Source organism: Notolepis coatsorum (assembly GCF_963971535.1).
Source record: "Notolepis coatsorum genome assembly, chromosome: 18".
Classification (NCBI taxonomy): Eukaryota; Metazoa; Chordata; class Actinopteri; order Aulopiformes; family Paralepididae; genus Notolepis; species Notolepis coatsorum.
This window is the reverse complement of record NC_140182.1, coordinates 94,969,114-94,986,833: the sequence shown is the minus strand read 5'-3', so window position 1 is coordinate 94,986,833 and position 17,720 is coordinate 94,969,114. Positions and strand designations below refer to the sequence as shown.

General features: G+C 43.7%; 1 protein-coding gene across 1 annotated transcript in view; it reads left to right on the top strand.

Annotated features, from left to right (window-relative positions):
* Positions 1 to 17,720, top strand: part of plekha5 (pleckstrin homology domain containing, family A member 5) — a 202,454-nt gene that overhangs the window by 111,426 nt on the left and 73,308 nt on the right. Inside the window, 1 exon segment of the mRNA XM_084335472.1 lies at positions 3,606 to 3,689. Within this exon segment, the coding sequence (XP_084191598.1) occupies positions 3,606 to 3,689 (84 nt within the window).

The window sequence follows — 17,720 nt, the reverse complement described above, 5'->3', positions numbered from 1 at the left end:
CTTAAATTATGTTTGATAACATGGTCCTGCTGTCATGTTTGCTATTATGTGCTGACTCTCGTATGGAGGCCCTGGAATCTATTAGAATAAATGTCATATCAGTGTGATTTGATTATGTTGTCTTACCCTACTATTTGTCGGGTGGTGGTGGTGGTGGTGGTGGGCAGGGATGCTCTCGGTTGCATCTGGCTGGTGCCTAATGAAATTAGATTGCTCCTCTAAAGGGAGTTTTTTTTCTTGTCTCTTATGATCTTCCTCCTTCTTATAGCCAATAAAAAGAAACTACAGCCGTGAGGTTACTTCACAGCCCCATATGTTCCGCTGGGGTTTAAGACTGTTCTGCCATGTCACATGGATCACGTTGGGAATGCTGAGGACCTTCTCAAATAGCTTCCATTTTCTTACATAGACTCAACCTTTTGATGTGCTTTCACGCTACTGCCTCTTAAAAACACTGGCCTGGCATTTATGTCAATCAACACATCTGCAAAAACTTAGTTAACATCGGGAGGGCCTTTTGGTTTTATAGCGGTCACCGAGGACTGAGAGAAATCATACTGGCTGTTCGTTATTTAAGCGGTGTCTTAACTGAGAGCTTTGAAGGCTTTACAGCTATTCTGCCAGTGTGATCTATATTGCAATCAATTTTTGCACGTCACACATTCATTAACAGCAGATGCTGCAGCAATTCTCATATCTGGTGTATGATCACAAGTAGCAGCAGCGAAGATGAATCTACTATTTGAATCAACTGAGATAAGGGCCTTGTGCCTTTCGGGGCTGTGCACCCAGAGCACAGTAAAATGGCAGCCCTTTTTTTAATACATTTTTTTATTATCCTGAGTCCTGACAACACCATTGTGAATTGCCCGGGTTCTTAATGCCTGTCTCATTTTCTTTCCTCCCCTGGTTCATGCTGTTCTTATCTCCTTCAGCTTGTATATACTTGCTCTCCAGAGTACACTGTAAGAGTTCATTTTGATTTATCGCAGCGGAAGCATGCATGGCAGATGGAGTTGGGAAGGTCAGTGTCTTACATAAGCATTAGTGGTCAGTAAAGGTAGTGTCTAATATACCTGTCAGTGTATATACTGGAGCAATGTTGGTCATGCCTTTTAAACACAGAAATAGCCCGGGCAGCCTGCAGGTCATTAGGAAACCCTTCCTTTGGCCTGTAATAGAGTTTGAAGCCAACCGCAAAGCTGCAGCTAGCGCATAAAAGTGATGCATTGTGTTCAATCATTCTGGTTCCTCATTTGCATCACTCTTTCATCCACCAGGCGTTGTGTGCACCCACATCCGTCCAGACCTAGCATTCTGCGCTCCATGCTGAAGTCAGCCCACGTGCAGAGAGCAGTTTAGGCATGTGTGAAGGGATACCAGAGACAAATGGTGCCGCTAGTCTGCCCCAATACCGCACAGAACGCACTGCTGCCAACAATGCCTCCAGTAATTATAGACTGGAGCTAGGGAGAGGGCCGCTCTCCAGGCGAAACTGAAATTCAACCCCTTATTCCAGACTTACTATTTGCTGATTTCGGTACATGAGTAGCCCATGTTTAAAAGCAGTGTTATTCTTGGGCCGTTGTAGCTGCCGGGCTCTCTTTATGTTCATTGCCCAGGCCAAGTGAGTTGAAATGTAGAATAATTCTGTCATAGGGGGTAAAGATTGCTATCTGCTGCTCAGTCCATGCCCATAAACACACCACGCCACCAGGCAAAAACTGATCTCCCCACTGCAAACAAGTTAATCAAATATCTGTGGTTCTAACTTGTATATTGGGGGAGAGAAAGTTGATCAACAGGTTTCCCACCAAGAGCCAACTCGTCCCCCAGACTCCAGGGTCACTTCTTGCCTTGCAAATTAGCGTTGTAAACCAGGGCTTGATTTATGGTTTGATAATGGTGGCATGGAGCAGTAGAGCCGGTAATTCCACAGCAGGGCAATTGACCCAGCCCTCGGGCCCACAGGCCCTTCACAGAGCACTGGCCAGTCCTTGCTGCTGTTGATGTCCCAGCATGGCTGTGCTCCTCCTCTCTGGGCTCTGTGTGGTCTGTGCCCCGGTGCTCTAATCACGTTAGTGTGTGGAAGTGACTAGGAGGCTGTAATTGGACCACAGGCTGGGTGGGTGGCAGCCTCTGCGTTCAGTGTGATCAGACTAACGGCTGGGCAACAGCAGGGCAGTCTCCTTGAGCCCGTAGAAGACCCGGCTCAGAATTAGCTCTTGCCATAATAATCATAAAGTCGGGTTGGAATATAACCAGGTCGACCGGACGCTTTTACCAGTCGAGTGTCTCCTGCTCCGCTGGAGCTTCCAAGATGTTGAAGTTCACGACCACTCACCACTCCAGGTCTGTATCCCTCTCTGTTCTGAACGGTCTGTGGAAGCCAAGCGAGGGGCTACTGGTGTGAAGTGGAATGGCTTTTTTTCTAGAGGAGAATTGCTTGCATGTCTATTGTGCAGTGAAGGGATCCGTTGTTAGGCCTGATTTATGTAATGATGGGTATTGCTTTGTTTCTCCTTGGAGTCCTTGCGTTTTCTCTCAGACAAATGAAAGGAAGTGCTTTTTAAAAAGGCACACAAAGGCTTTCCCCTCACTTTATTGCTCCACTTCAAAGTCTCGTTCTGTGGGGTGGTGTTTGTGTGGACGCCGGACTGGCGCAGTGGCTTTTGTTTGGTTGTCTTTCCCCTCAGCCCACCTCCACCCCACCCCACGATCGCTGCAGATTAATGTGTATCTGCGCTGTCCTCCACACACACACCTGCATTCCTATTTCCAACCCTAACCTCGACCCATGCAAAGTTATCCTCTCAGCCATGTTTTGCTGTTGAAGAATGCCCTCGACTTCTGACAGCTTGAGTTCTCAAACGGGATGAGGTTTTTCACGGCCACAAGCAGCCTATTCATCCAGCGTGTCCGCGTGGAACAGGGATGTTGACAGGCAGGCTTATCGGTGTTGACAGTTTTAAGTGACTGTGGTGCTCTCTAACTTTACCCCTTTTCTCTCCCCTCTTGTCTCTCTCCCCTCTTGTCTCTCGCCCCTCTTGTCTCTCTCCCCTCTTGTCTCTCTCCCCTCTTGTCTCTCTCCCCTCTTGTCTCTCGCCCCTCTTGTCTCTCTCCCCTCTTGTCTCTCCCCCCTCTTGTCTCTCTCCCCTCTTGTCTCTCGCCCCTCTTGTCTCTCTCCCCTCTTGTCTCTCGCCCCTCTTGTCTCTCTCCCCTCTTGTCTCTCTCCCCTCTTGTCTCTCCCCCCTCTTGTCTCTCTCCCCTCTTGTCTCTCGCCCCTCTTGTCTCTCGCCCCTCTTGTCTCTCCCCCCTCTTCTCTCTCTCCCCTGTCTCTCTCCCCTCTTGTCTCTCGCCCCTCTTGTCTCTCTCCCCTCTTGTCTCTCTCCCCTCTTGTCTCTCTCCCCTCTTGTCTCTCTCCCCTCTTGTCTCTCTCCCCTCTTGTCTCTCTCCCCTCTTGTCTCTCTCCCCTCTTCTCTCTCTCCCCTGTCTCTCCCCCCTCTTGTCTCTCTCCCCTCTTGTCTCTCTCCCCTCTTGTCTCTCTCCCCTCTTGTCTCTCTCCCCTCTTGTCTCTCCCGTCCCCCTTCTGGTATATTTTCCAGCCACAATGAGCGGAAGGTGACCTGCAGGCATCCTGTCTCAGGCGTGCCCTCGCAAGACAACTGCATCTTTGTCATCAACGAACAGTAAGTCTCTTCTTTTTTGCACTCAGAATGCCACTGGGCAGCATTTTTGGACAGTGCAGTAATGCTGTTGAGCCTCTGCAATGTGTGTCGAACAATACTCCGTATTTGCCACGGCAGCCTCTGTTCACTGTTCCGGCCCCATGAGTGCAATGCCTCTCCAGTGTCCCCGCTCGTTATTCATAGTTGACATGTTAAAAGGGCACTTCTCACACACGTCCAAAAACTCAAAACAGTTTTGCACTCGGTAATTTAGTTTGACAGTTATTTACAGAGAGTAAACGAGGTTGAATACGAACACCAGTGATGTCATCAGGGATATTGAATCCTTGTGTTGTGTTGATTACAGCTCCATGAAACGATGCAGATGGGAAAATAGCAATACCTTGTCTTATCATTTCATTGAGCGGTAATTAACGCAACTCAATGCTTCAATGTCCCTGATGACATTGATGATGTGTGCAAAACTGCTTTGGATGTGTGAGATTATGTGCAAAATAAATCGGCATTTTTTTCTGGTGAAGTGCCCCTTTAACAAACCAATTCCTTAACACTTTGGGTGCCAGCTATTATCCGTAGCCGTCTGTAGCGAGGCCACCATTAGATAGGGAACGGTCACCTTGTTTGTAGAGCTATAACTATATTCTATATCTATGGGTACAATACTATGGCCCATTTGACATCGAGTATCTATCGTTCAATATGTGAAAGAAAGTTTTTTGATGCTTTGATCGTCACCAACGGAATACGTTATGGACTAACGTTACACACATACGCTCGGATCGCAATGAAGACATTCTTGGATCAACGTAAGATTGATATCATATAGCCCTTATCTTGACTAGGATGTACCCCAAAAAGAATATTCCAATTATCTGATCGGCATTCCAAGTATTGATGTCCATCGTGTCGCCAACATAATCCACCACAAAACACGGATCGGGAGTATTTGATTCTTCTCAATCCGAGCGTTATAACCGCTCGTCTTGCCCGGAGAAAAAGAGCCCACCCGGACGCGTGTAGCCTTTTTACAACGCATCCGCGTTTCCGGCGCTCTGATTGGCCAGGTCATGTGACATGTGCGCCCAATAGCGCAGTGTTTGCCCATTTCCGCGTCTAACAGCCTGCAAACTACCTGGCGTTCTATCGCCATGCTCTAAGACAAACTCTAACCTTAACCAACTTTGAAGAGCGCCTAAGCTTAACCAGTGTAGAAACTTGTCGTCCCACGATTGGCGCTCATGTCACATGACCTGGCCAATCAGAGCTAGGGATGGGTACCGAATTCGGTACTTTTGAGGTACCGAACCGAAACACGTCGGTACTACAGAGTATCGAATCAAGTGAGAAACCGAAAAAAAATAAAAAAATAAATAAAAAAAAATATTTTTTATTAATCTTTTTTTTTTTACTTTTTTTTTTTTTTTTTTACTTTTTTTTTTTCATGTCAACGTTCACACGCACAATATATGCTTACCTAGGATTTGACTTGATTCAACAACAAAGCAGTCGGAGCAATGACAAGCCGAAAACTGTCGAAATTGTAGTTATTTGAAGTTTGGATTTTTTTTTACGACTGTAAATAAAATTTCGACAGTTTTCGGCTTGTCATTGCTCCGACTGCTTTGTTGTTGAATCAAGTCAAATCCTAGGTAAGCATATATTGTGCGTGTGAACGTTGACATGAAAAGAAAAAAGTAAAAAAAAAAAGTAAAAATTAATAAAAAAAATAATTTTTAATTTTTTTTTTAATTTTTTTTAAAGTACCGAAAAAAGGTACCGTTGGGTACCGGTATCGATTCACAGGTACCGGTACCGGTATCGGTTCAAATGTGAAAGGTACCCATCCCTAATCAGAGCGCAAAACGGGAACCTGGAAACGCGGATGCGTTGTAAAAAGGCTTCAAGCTACCCGGACCCATATAATCGACGCACAGCCCAAGACACAAGGTCTCAAAGGGTGCTCGATACCGCCGCCTGGGAGGATCTGGCCGGAACTGCACCTTCGGAGTCCCAGTATGCCTTTTACAGGCAACATGCAGCTCCCTGACATTGAATAGGGTATTAAAATCGGGGGAAAAAAAGGAAAAAACGACCCTGGCACTGAAAGTGTTAAGATAAACAACCTTCCTCTCTTCTTTAAGATTGTGTTTGTGTACATTTTACTTGATAGCGGTGTCGATTGGTCTGCTATCTTACCCTGGCTTTGAGGCAGTTTAAATGTCTTGGTGCTGCAAAAGCTTGTGCATCTATGAAGAGTCTGACAACTTACACATTGTCTGTATCTTGACAGTCCACTGTTGACCTGGACACAGATGCACATACTTTCTGCTCTTCCCAGACACATGGACCCTGCACCCGATGTTATAGTGTACGTCTGTGTGATAATCCACCCCTTGCTTTCATTACTACAAGTCGTCACACATGTCTGTCCACATGACCGGATTGGAGGCCAGTCTTCCTAACCTTTCACTTTGGGGTGACAGTGGCTCAGGAGGTAACGATCGGTCGTCTAGTGATCGGAAGGTTCCCAGTTCGATTCCCGCTCCTCCCGGGCAGCATGTCAAAGTGTCATTGAGCAAGACACTTAACCCCTAACCGCTCCCGATGAGCAGGTTGGCACCTTGCATGGTTGCCTCTGCCGTCGGTGTGTGAGTGAATGGGTAAATGTGAGGAACAAATATTTTTAAAGCCCTTTGGATAAAAGCGCTATATAAATGCACCATTTACTTTAGGTAGAAAGACTCTGATCAACAACTGATCGCCCCTCCTTTTTTAGCTCAAGTCAACTTCCCACTATCTCAGGAAACATGTGATTAATAAAATCTTGGAAGGTCTCCCTGGCTCCTCCCCGCCAGGCCTGCCACAGGCCAGTAGTAGACAAAGACAAAGACGCTCCGAAGACGAAGACAAAGACAAAGGTCTTCTTCCCCCCGAGGCTGAATGGTGACGGGGCATTCCAATGGAACGCTGTGGGAGAAAGAGTCCTGGTTCCCTTCACAACTCCCCCTACTCACCTTGGCTGCCAAGTCCCCGTCCGTCCCGCTGATGAATGGCGCTGCTGGAGCTGCCTGTTCCCATCACACCTCCCAGCAGGACACCGGCTCCCTCTCCACTCATCTCAACACCAGCAGCAACTTGTGATCCATGCATCGCCTTAACTTTCACTCTCACTTCCCTTTCAAATCATTGTCACAACGGTTGTTGTTTTTGTTTAATTTATCCCATGTCATCACAACTGTTGACAATTATCCCCCCCCCCCCCCCTTTGTATGGTTTGAAGCAGGTATGCACTGTTTCAGACCATACAATTTCCAACCCCAATGGAAAGACCATGGCCACTGTCCAGTAACTAGTGCAATACTACATCCATCATTGAGAGTACCAAAACAAATGCATTCCCCCCTCTTCCATTGTGCGGTTAAGGAATCCTGCTCTTATTAAGATTCTAAATTGCAAGTCTTGCTTCTTTCATCACCACATTCTAATGAGTTGCTTCCTGCTCCGGCGGAGACGGAAGAAATAGAAAACGCCTGTGATTGTGGCTTGTGGTGCGAGCGCTGTCATACTGCACCCTGACGGCACATTCCACCCCTCTCTGCGACTCTCACATTTCTGATGGATTTCACACCGCGAGGTGCACCGTGCTAGCGCCTGCTATTATCAAATTTAATAATTAGCATTTTTGTAGTCATGCACTCTGCATCCGAATCAAATACGCCGGAGGCCAGTGTTGGGTATCGGCAACGATGACGTTTGATAAACATGACTCTTGACTGTCATTATATATATATATATATATATTTTTTTTAACATGAAACAAAACATATATCACAAACAATACAATAATAATACATAAAAAGACTTCCCAAGACAATAACTTAACACCACATGACAAGACAATAACTGATACAGACTGTACAGTGATCATCCTACATGGACACTCGCTCGTTCTCCCCCCCCCCCCCCGCTCACCCAAGGACCTCAACATGAGTCACACTCGCATTACATTATTCAGTAAAATAAAAATAAAAAAAATAAAAACAAAACAAATTCCCAAACTTATATGCGTTCTTTTAACTTTGCCACTGCAGCCAACCAAATTGCGATATTAGATTCCTTAACCCCTACAACATGTGCCGTGGATATCTCCAAATAGATCACATCAAGGTAGGTGAGAAACCATACCTTCGGGCAGAGTTTGTCTGGGTGAAACCAACGTGAGGCAATCAATTTTTTTGCGGCTGTGAGGCCGGCCAAAATGAGTCTTTTCACCTGTATAGAGGTCGGTAATTGAGAGAGATCATTCAATAACAATACAGAGGGAGATGCAGGTATGGTTAAAGAGAAAATGTCCGAGAGCTGATATGTAACATTTCCCCAGAAACTCACAACGGGGGCATTCCCAGTACATATGCATAAATGTACCTGTGGCGCCGTTTGGACACAAGGTACATAAAGAGTCAGGTCTGAGACCCATTGAATTCAATCGTCTAGGGGTTAAATAAGTCCTGTGAATAAAATTTAGGTGAATCTGTTGGTGATCTGGGTTGTGTGAGGATAACTGAACATTTTCCCAGACTGCATCCCAATCAAAATCTACATTATATTTGTTAATGTTTGCTGCCGTTATCTCCAGTAGCTGGTTGTGTTTGAGTGAAAGTAATAGAAGGGGTAATCTTCACCAGTTTGGAAAAAGGCAAAGGAGGCTTTAAGCTGCCCTCTCCTTCCCTCTGGATGAAGAGGCCAGGCTGAAAATTACAGTCCAAGCGGCTGCACACTAGAGAAAATGGATGGAAAAAAGATTACCTAGTGTCTAGCTTAAATTCTGATCTTGGAAATGTCACATTGTATTGCGTAGAGGCTAGAAAAAAACAAGACAGTGACGATGGGATTGTCCAGTGTTAAGTCTTTTTGTTATTATATCAGTGTAACTCTGATCTGTTTTGAAAGAAGTGGAAGCCCAACAGCCTTTGGCGTTCATCACTGTGTAAACATCCGCCGCCAGCTCTGTTATGATGTGTGAGTCACAGATGGCTGACACTCGTCTTCACCCACCTCAGGAAAAACCTAAATCTCAGTTCCCGAACTAACCTGATTCTACGGTTCCACAGGGTCATGTATTGTGGTCATGTGGCTGACGGGGAATGCTTGGACGAATCGGTAGTCAAAACTACAGGGTATATTTACAATACACGGTTTTAATACAACGTATTTCCTTGGTGCTGTTCACAGATATCTCCGTTTCCCTGCTTGAGTTCTGTACAAGACTGGGAGGGATAATGATGATTGGTGGAACAGTTTGATGTGTGCGTATGGCATGGCTCGGCTATTTGAAGCAGGTTGTGAAGTATCAATTACCGTCTGTAAGTGGTCTCTCAACAGGGATAATGGGCAGGTTCCATCTGACGCTATTTGAATTATATTGGATTGCAGTTTCCAGCCACCGTTAGTTATGGTGTTTACCAGGATTTTGTATTAAATTATTTATGCTCTAGACAATACCCCTCATATTATGCACATTTATTTGCAGTTTTTAATTAACTCAAAACTATTTCTTCTTTTTGTAGCGTGAATTGTGGAAAATTGGGTCACCCAATGTTTAGCAGGCAATAACACTGTAATAACACACAGTTGTTGATGGATGCCTTTGTGTTCCTCTCTCTGTCTGTCTTTATGTAAAACACTGGCACATCCCCGTCTGTTTGCGTTGTCTGTCGTTGCACACTTAACAACAGACTGGGTGTTTTGAATGCTGTTTTGCCTGGTGTCCTGTTATGCATTTGCAACATGCATATTATTGTCTTGGGCCATGTTGTTGTGTTCCATCAGACTTGTCAAAGACAAGACGACTAACTGTAGGCTGAACATGTTCCACTTAACCACAGGCTCGCCTCGGGGTCCTACATTCTGTATGTGAAATGAACTGGTAGACGAGGACCTTTTGCATCCCTAAACATTCAACAAGTCTGTTCGCTCGTCATCTTAAAGGAAACGCGCCAATATTATGGGAAATGCATCTTCCTCTCTATGGATACCGATTTCCCGATACCGATTTCTCTCTATTCGTTCAGTAGAAAGCTATCCGGCTAAAAGCTAGCCCAGCTGACTCTGGAGAAAAGAGGGTAAGTGCATTCCCCATAATGTTGGCATGTTCCTTTAACTTGAGTGAGGTCCTATTTTTCACAGCCCACGCTAGATTTCACCAAGGCATTAGACCTGCTCTCTTGGATGACTGTGGGCCCCTAATTGATTGACAAACTGACTCTACATCAGCCGAGAGGTGTCGAAATGTCAGATCCATTTAACACTTCCTGATGTAGAGCCGCTAACTGTAGTGTGTTCATCATTTTGTGCTAACTGCTTGTCAAAAGGCATGAGATTAATGGTCTTTCCCATTTGGATACACGGCAGGCTACGCAGGTAAGAGACTGCCCCCCCACCCCTTCCTCCTCCTCCTCCCCCTCCCTAGTGTGAGCCTGCAACACTGGGTCGCACCAGAGTCCCAGTGCTGTGGTCACCTGTGTGTGTTTACTGATCTGTGTGCCCCTGCCTCGTCTCTCGATCTATTGTTGTGAAATGAGCTGGAAGGTCAAGTTCAACTGTCAGGCAACTGTCGTAAAGCACCTCGTTTCATTGGAAATGCTGTGTGGTCATTTTAAAACGCTCCCTCAGCCAGTCCGTTCAGTGCTGCCCCAATGTGTTCACGCGGGACTGAGCCTCACTGGCAGTATAATCCCTCTGCTGCCTTTACACACACGCACGCACGCACACACAAGCAAGCCAGCCAATGAGGAACCCAGCCTTTTTTTTTTTATTAAACAACACAGCATAACACAGTGATGACAATAATACACAAGACATCACAGGACAGTACTTCAACAATAATAATCATAATAATGACAAGACAATTAGAAATAATAAATACCAAATACAGAGTAAAAATAAAAAAAACACGACCACAAACGACACAAAAGACATTACACCCCCCCCCCCCCCTTTTTTGGGACGCAAACGGGACGGAGAGGATTTTATTTTTTTCACAGGAAATGTCAATTAGCCGACTGTCAGTGCTCGCATATATATATATGAATTATTCTACGTTTATAAAAACATACCTGGTGATCAACTACAGTTTGCTGTAAACATTATGATATGTGTGTAGTGTTCTGATAACGACGGCTGGGCAGCGGGAGCTGGATGCTGGATTTGCGAATAGCATGCAGCTGCAGAGCCGCAGAGCGGGGCCGCTGTGCCTGCACAGTGCAATACTCCAATTCAGCCATTGGCAATTCAGCCGTTGGGTGGGGGGCGCTGTTGAGCGGGCCTGTGACCGGACCTGAAAGCGCCCCTGCTCTGCGGCTCTGCAGTTGCATACTATTGGGATTTGTTGGGAGCAGCACAGAGTCTCGACTCGGGACTTATTTTATTTTATTTTAGCAGCAGTTATCAATATCGACCAGGAGGACAGGGCGATATAAGGGACATGTTTCATTACTAGTCAAGTGTCATTACTTTAGTTATCAAAGGTGGAATCTCTGGACGCAATGACATTATATAGTTTAAAGCTAAACTACGTTTTTCTTTCTTGTTAGAAGAGGGATAACTTATTCAGTTAGATTTGATTTGATCTTTATTTATCTCTAACATTTTCAACCATAAACACACACATTTGTAATAACAAAAAAAACTAAAACGAAATAAAATACAAATACATTTAAATATATTTTCCTATGGAAGGAATAATCAACATGGCTCCAATTGGTTGACTATAACAGCACCGTGACCAAATATCCCTATACTAGCACCTTGTTAAACACTTTTTTTTATATATATATATATATATTTATTTATTTTTAATCATAATTATTCTTGTGAAACCTTTCCACCTGTAGTGCGGTGGCTTAGCACAGATTTGAGAAGGATGTGGACACGCCGGACAAAAGCACCAAATTTTCCCCACGTGTTCCTCATCATCATAGCTTTCATTTTGGAGTAGGGGCCACGTCATCATGATGGATTTCAAGATGGCCGCCATGTAAAATCAAGGTTCTGCCCATTAATAAATATCTTGGTCCATAGCGGGCTCAATATTTGAGCGAACACAAAGGTATTGGTATCCCTGTAAACTAGAGAAGCTAAGCTTTCTATTGGTATCATTATCATTAAGCCCAACTGTTGGGAAGGGGGGTTTAATAGGCAATGATTCAAAATTATGTAAAATTTGTGCATGTGGTACAAATGTGTAGAACATTCTAACAACTGCCAAAAATGTGAATGTTGGGTTAGGGTTTGTTGTTAGAATGTTGAACATAGAAGATCAATTTTGGTGTCAAACTATACATTTTCTGGGTCAATAAATGTGTTAATGCTATGAAGAATGTCACCAGATTAATATTTGTACCATTCTAACAACATATTTACATACTTTTTTACTTGTTTAACAGTCAGACATGCATGAATCGAATAGACATTTTATTAGGATCACTCGTTACATTTATTATTATTATTATCATAACTATTTAGCCCGTATAGGCGTATTTAACTGTTATGGATATATTTTCACGGGTCTTGTGCAGTGGTCTTGTGCCCGTTAAAATATCAGTATGTTTCATAAAAGGTCCCGCGGTATACTGGCCAGCTCTCAGTGCGCGTCTCGTGACAGCTGTCGTGGACAGCGTCATAAGGGACATGTTTAAAAAGGCAAAACATAATATAACAGGTAAGTCAAGTGTCATTACTTTAGTTATCAAAGCTGGAATCTCTGGACATAAGCAATAGGGATGGGTACCGTTCACATTTGAACCGATACGGTACCGGTACCTGTGAATCGATACCGGTACCCAACGGTACCCTTTTTCGGTACTTTAGTCTCTAAAAATGTAATCTACCTACCTCAGTCGAAAAAAATTAATCCAAACTTCAAATAACTACACTTTCCACCGTTTTCGGCTTGCCATTGCCCCGACTGCTTTGTTGTTGAATCAAGTCAAATCCTAGGTAAGTGTATTGTAGAGGGGCCAACGCTATATATTTAGGTTATTGTATTATATGAATGTTTATATGTTTATTTTTATAACCTTACATTGAAACGGCATTAGGAATATTGATTGGATTTAGATAAAGTCATTGAACCGTATTATTTGTCATAATAGACCCTTCTAGAACATTCATGATGTCACAGTATGATGTCATAGTCAACCATTCTAGAACATTTGTGATGTCACAGTATGCTGTCATAATGGAACATTCTAGAGCATTTGTGATGTCACAGTATGCTGTCATAATCAAACATTCTAGAACATTTGTGTATCTATATATATTCAACAAGTCTCAGGGCAAAGGGAAGGAGTCGGGTTGTGACAGAATGGAGTATAGTGGGGAGGAGAGTGAGAAAGAAGGGTGGGGAAGAAGAGGAGGGTAAGTGAGGGAAAGGGGAGGAACGACAGCAATGGGGGCGAGAATAGCCAGGGCAAGGGTAAGGGGTCGGGTGGTGACGATATGGAGAAGGAGGAGAAGAAGAGGGAGGTAAGTGAGGGGAAGGAGAGCAAGAGGAAGAAAGTGAGGGACGATAGCTCAAGTGGGTCAGAAGGCGAGGGTGGAGGAAATTATGTTGCAGAAGTGATTCATATAGTGGTTAGGCTTGAGGGGGAGAGGGGAGTGAGGAAAGTAGGTAGGCTCGAGTTGCCCAAACTCATTGTCGAGCAATTAGGTGAGGTAAAGTATGCGAGAGTTTTGTGGGATGGTAATCTGGCCGTAGGGTGTGGTAGTTAGGAGCAGGTGGAGAGGGCTAGGAAGATGAGGAGCATTGGTGGGGTGGGTATAAGTAAGGTAGCGAGAGTAGGGGAGAAGAGGGAGGGGGGATGTAAGGGGGTGATAGCTGTGTAGTTTGACATAGGGGTGGACGGTATAAACGGTATACGGTATAAACGGTATGAATTTGCGCTATGGTATGGATTTTGACTATACCTTGTAACCGGTAGAGCAGCTCTAAAATAGCAATGACGTCATGTAACCACAGCCAGGGCGTGACTATTTCACTCGTATTTGCCCCTAAAAATAGATAGAATTAGTCATAATAGATGTGCGAACTGGAAAAAGTTATTTAGGAGCACAAAGGCTTCACGCAGTGGGCGTGTCAACGCGCAATTGTCATTTCATAATACACAGACGCAAACTAGCTGTTCCACCCTGCGTTTGAAGGCTGTGTGACAACTTCTCTCGCAAGTCGCGCAGTTTCTATGTGTAATGTAAACTCTGCGACGAGTCCAATGGTCTAACATGCTTTGCATCCTCGCCATTCTGGAATGCCCACGTTGCGCTAAAACCTTATGTAATGTTAACTGTCGATGTACTAGCCTCAGCAAGCTAACGTTAGCTGGCTCCACTGTAGCAGCCTGTCGATGTACTAGCCTCAGCAAGCTAACGTTAGCTGGCTCCACTGTAGCAGCCTGTCGATGTACTAGCCTAAGCAAGCTAACGTTAGCTGGCTCCACTAGCAGCCTGTCGATGTACTAGCCTCAGCAAGCTAACGTTAGCTGGCTCCACTAGCAGCCTGTCGATGTATTAGCCTCAGCAAGCTAACGTTAGCTGGCTCCACTAGCAGCCTGTCGATGTATTAGCCTCAGCAAGCTAACGTTAGCTGGCTCCACTAGCAGCCTGTCGATGTACTAGCCTCAGCAAGCTAACGTTAGCTGGCTCCACTAGCAGCCTGTCGATGTATTAGCCTCAGCAAGCTAACGTTAGCTCCACTCTAGCAGCATCCTCCCTCCCTCGCTCTCTCTCTGCTAACAATCCTGATTCGATTCTTGAACCTATTTAATTAAAAAGGAAGATATTGATGGACATTAGCTATAGTATAGAGCTCAGCAGCTGTAACAGAATAACAGTGTTTTACCCCTTCAGAAGCATTTATATAGACATTTTAAGATAAGTTAATATACCGTGATATATACCTTTACCGTCTATGCTTCAAATTATACCGTGATATAAATTTTAGACCATACCGTCCAGCCCTAGTTTGACACCAAAATTGATCTATGTTCAACATTCTAACAACAAACCCTAACCCAATGTTCGACACATTTGTACCACATGCACAAACCTGCTTGATTATTGCCCCAAATAGCATGCAAGTTGGACAAAGTGGGTATGTCTGGAAAGAAGAGGCTTGTGGGTACCTATAAAACCAATGTTCACTCGGATATATTCATGTGAACAGCCAAGGGACCTTTTGGAAGATGAGCATGGCAGTTTTTTCTATGCGAAAATTTTACATAATTTTGAATCATTGCCTATTAAAACCCCCTTCCCAACAGTTGGGCTTAATGAAAATGATACCAATAGAAAGCTTAGCTTCTCTAGTTTACAGGGATACCAATACCTTTGTGTTCGCTCAAATATTGAGCCCGCTATGGACCAAGATATTTATTAATGGGCAGAACCTTGATTTTACATGGCGGCCATCTTGAAATCCATCATGATGACGTGGCCCCTACTCCAAAATGAAAGCTATGATGATGAGGAACACGTGGGGAAAATTTGGTGCTTTTGTCCGGCGTGTCCACATTTTTTTGCTAAGCCACCTTTTGACTAAATCAATTTATTCTCCCCTTCTCTGAATGGTGTTTCTTATGGCAATAACAACTATATATGACAAAACCAAAGTAAAGAAACGACATTTGATTTTTGGGACGGTTACATTCACTTTGGGACGGTTAAAATTGTATTTCGGGACGGTTCTGGGACGGTGGTGAAAAAAGTTAGTCTGGAGCCCTGGCCGGACCCCCTACACCCCACCCCCACTCTGCCGCTACAACAAACTTTATCCACTATAACATGAGACTGGCTCCATCTGTGCAGAGCAACATCTCCATTTTACAGCTAGAGTATTTGCCTTGCATCCAAATTGCATGACACTGGTGTAAAATCGTAGCAGCTCTACTTAATTAATATAGGAACATTGTTATTTAGGCTACCAGTAATTATTACCAAATGCTCAACTGTACAATTTTAACTAAATATGAATACTAGGTAACTTTTGTTAAAGCTGCAGTAGGTCACTTCTGAGAAATTGACAAGTCAGTGTACCTGCCCAGCACAGATGGAGCAGCACGCTCTGCATCACTGTTCAAGCCCACACAGGCGCAGCGACGAGACTCCCAGAGGCCACCAGCAGCTTTAATGACCAGAACCCTCCCTATTGAAACAAGCCAGGCCTAACAAAAATAATAGTTGGTTTCAGGTTGGTTGTCAGTTTGGCCATGGGTAGGTAGGGAATCTTTTTTTTTTTTTTTTTTTTATATTCTTTCCCACGGCGACTATGGATAGGGAATTTCTTTATTTAATTAACCCTTTCACTGCCACACGACAGAAGGTTAGCCCTTTACTATCACACAACCGACGGCGATGCTCCATCATTAGCATCATTAGCTCCGCGGATGCGGAGCTAATGATGCTAATGATGGAGCATCGCCGTCGGTTGTGTGATAGTAAAGGGCTAACCTTCTGTATTGTCACAGTGAAAGGGTTAACCGGCTGTCGTGTGGCAGTGAAAGGGTTAAAATGTTCACAACAACATGGATGCATGTACTCTGCCAGCATGTTTAATATCCATAATACTAAATGTTTGACTAAGATTTCTATGAAACTCTATTCTAAAAAAAAAAAAAAAAAAATGATTTCTTTTTTTTAATATAAATTTTTTTTTAAACTCATAAAATATATTGGGTCGCACCTAAATCGGCAGGGTCGGTCGGCAACCTGAAACCAACCATTATTTTTGTTAGGCCCCATTCAGAATAGCAGCCAACATGGACATGGATATAACGACCAATCACAAAGCTCATTACATTATGGGCGGTCCTTGACTTCTGTGTGTCTCTGTTTTTCAAGATGGTTGTTCGCTTGTAAATTTGGATATTTTTCCACCTAAACGCTTCACTAAAATATGTTTCTAGGATAGGATATGCAACTTCTGCATCTTCATTCATATTGGATCTGTAATAATGCCTGGTTTGACTGTTTGATGTGAATTTGTGTGGGAAGCAGCAGCTCATTTGCATTTAAGCTACAGGTACGGAAACAGCCTGTCGAGAACAGAGGTATAGAGATAGAATGCATAATCTGAGCATAATACATGGGGTTTTGGGGTAAATGGTAAACTTGTTGGAAAAATTGTGTAATATGGCAGAATTATAATTTAAAGAAGACAGACTAAACGGCAGGGTGTTATGGGTAGGAATAGTAACACCTTTTCTGATCTGATATTCCAATCGGATCAGATCGACACCCCAGTCAAATTCCAATGCTAAAGAAATCAATGAAAACCATTAACCATTTCACTGCGACAATACACATAAGGTTAACCCTTCCACTGCCACACAACAGAAGGTTAACCCTTTACTATCACACTACCGACGGTAACCGTCGGTACTGTGATAGTAAAGGGTTAACATTCTGTAGTGTGTCAGTGAAAGGGTTAAGGAAGGGAAAGCTGTGATGTAGGCATTTTTTTCTTCATTTAAGCAGAGTTATTCAATTACTAAGCATATTTTACCTACATTGGATTGGTGTTATGAACTTTAATTTAGGCTGCTTGAAGTGTGCAGTAGTTGTATTATCTAGTCTTGTCATAACATCAACATTTACATTTTTATACTAATACCAAGGTAAACACCAAATTGTGACCTCTCAAATAACTGTAGCTAAATACATTTTTCATTTGGAACTCGCATCTTCTAATATGCTTGTCATGCTATTTACGATACAGTATACCTGACATTACGTTACGCATCTCATAATTTCAGCAGCTCATCATATTCCTAGCTCTTGGTGTCGGTCTTCATAACTAGGGATGCTCGATATTGGCTTTTTTACCGATACCGTTATACCGATATTGTCCAACTCTTAATTTCCGATACCGATATCAACCGATACCGATATATGCAGGGTTTCCCCCCCCAAAAAAACGGAATAATTTCAGGTAATTAACACTTTAATTGCCAAAAACGCTGGGACACGTCTTTCCCCGCC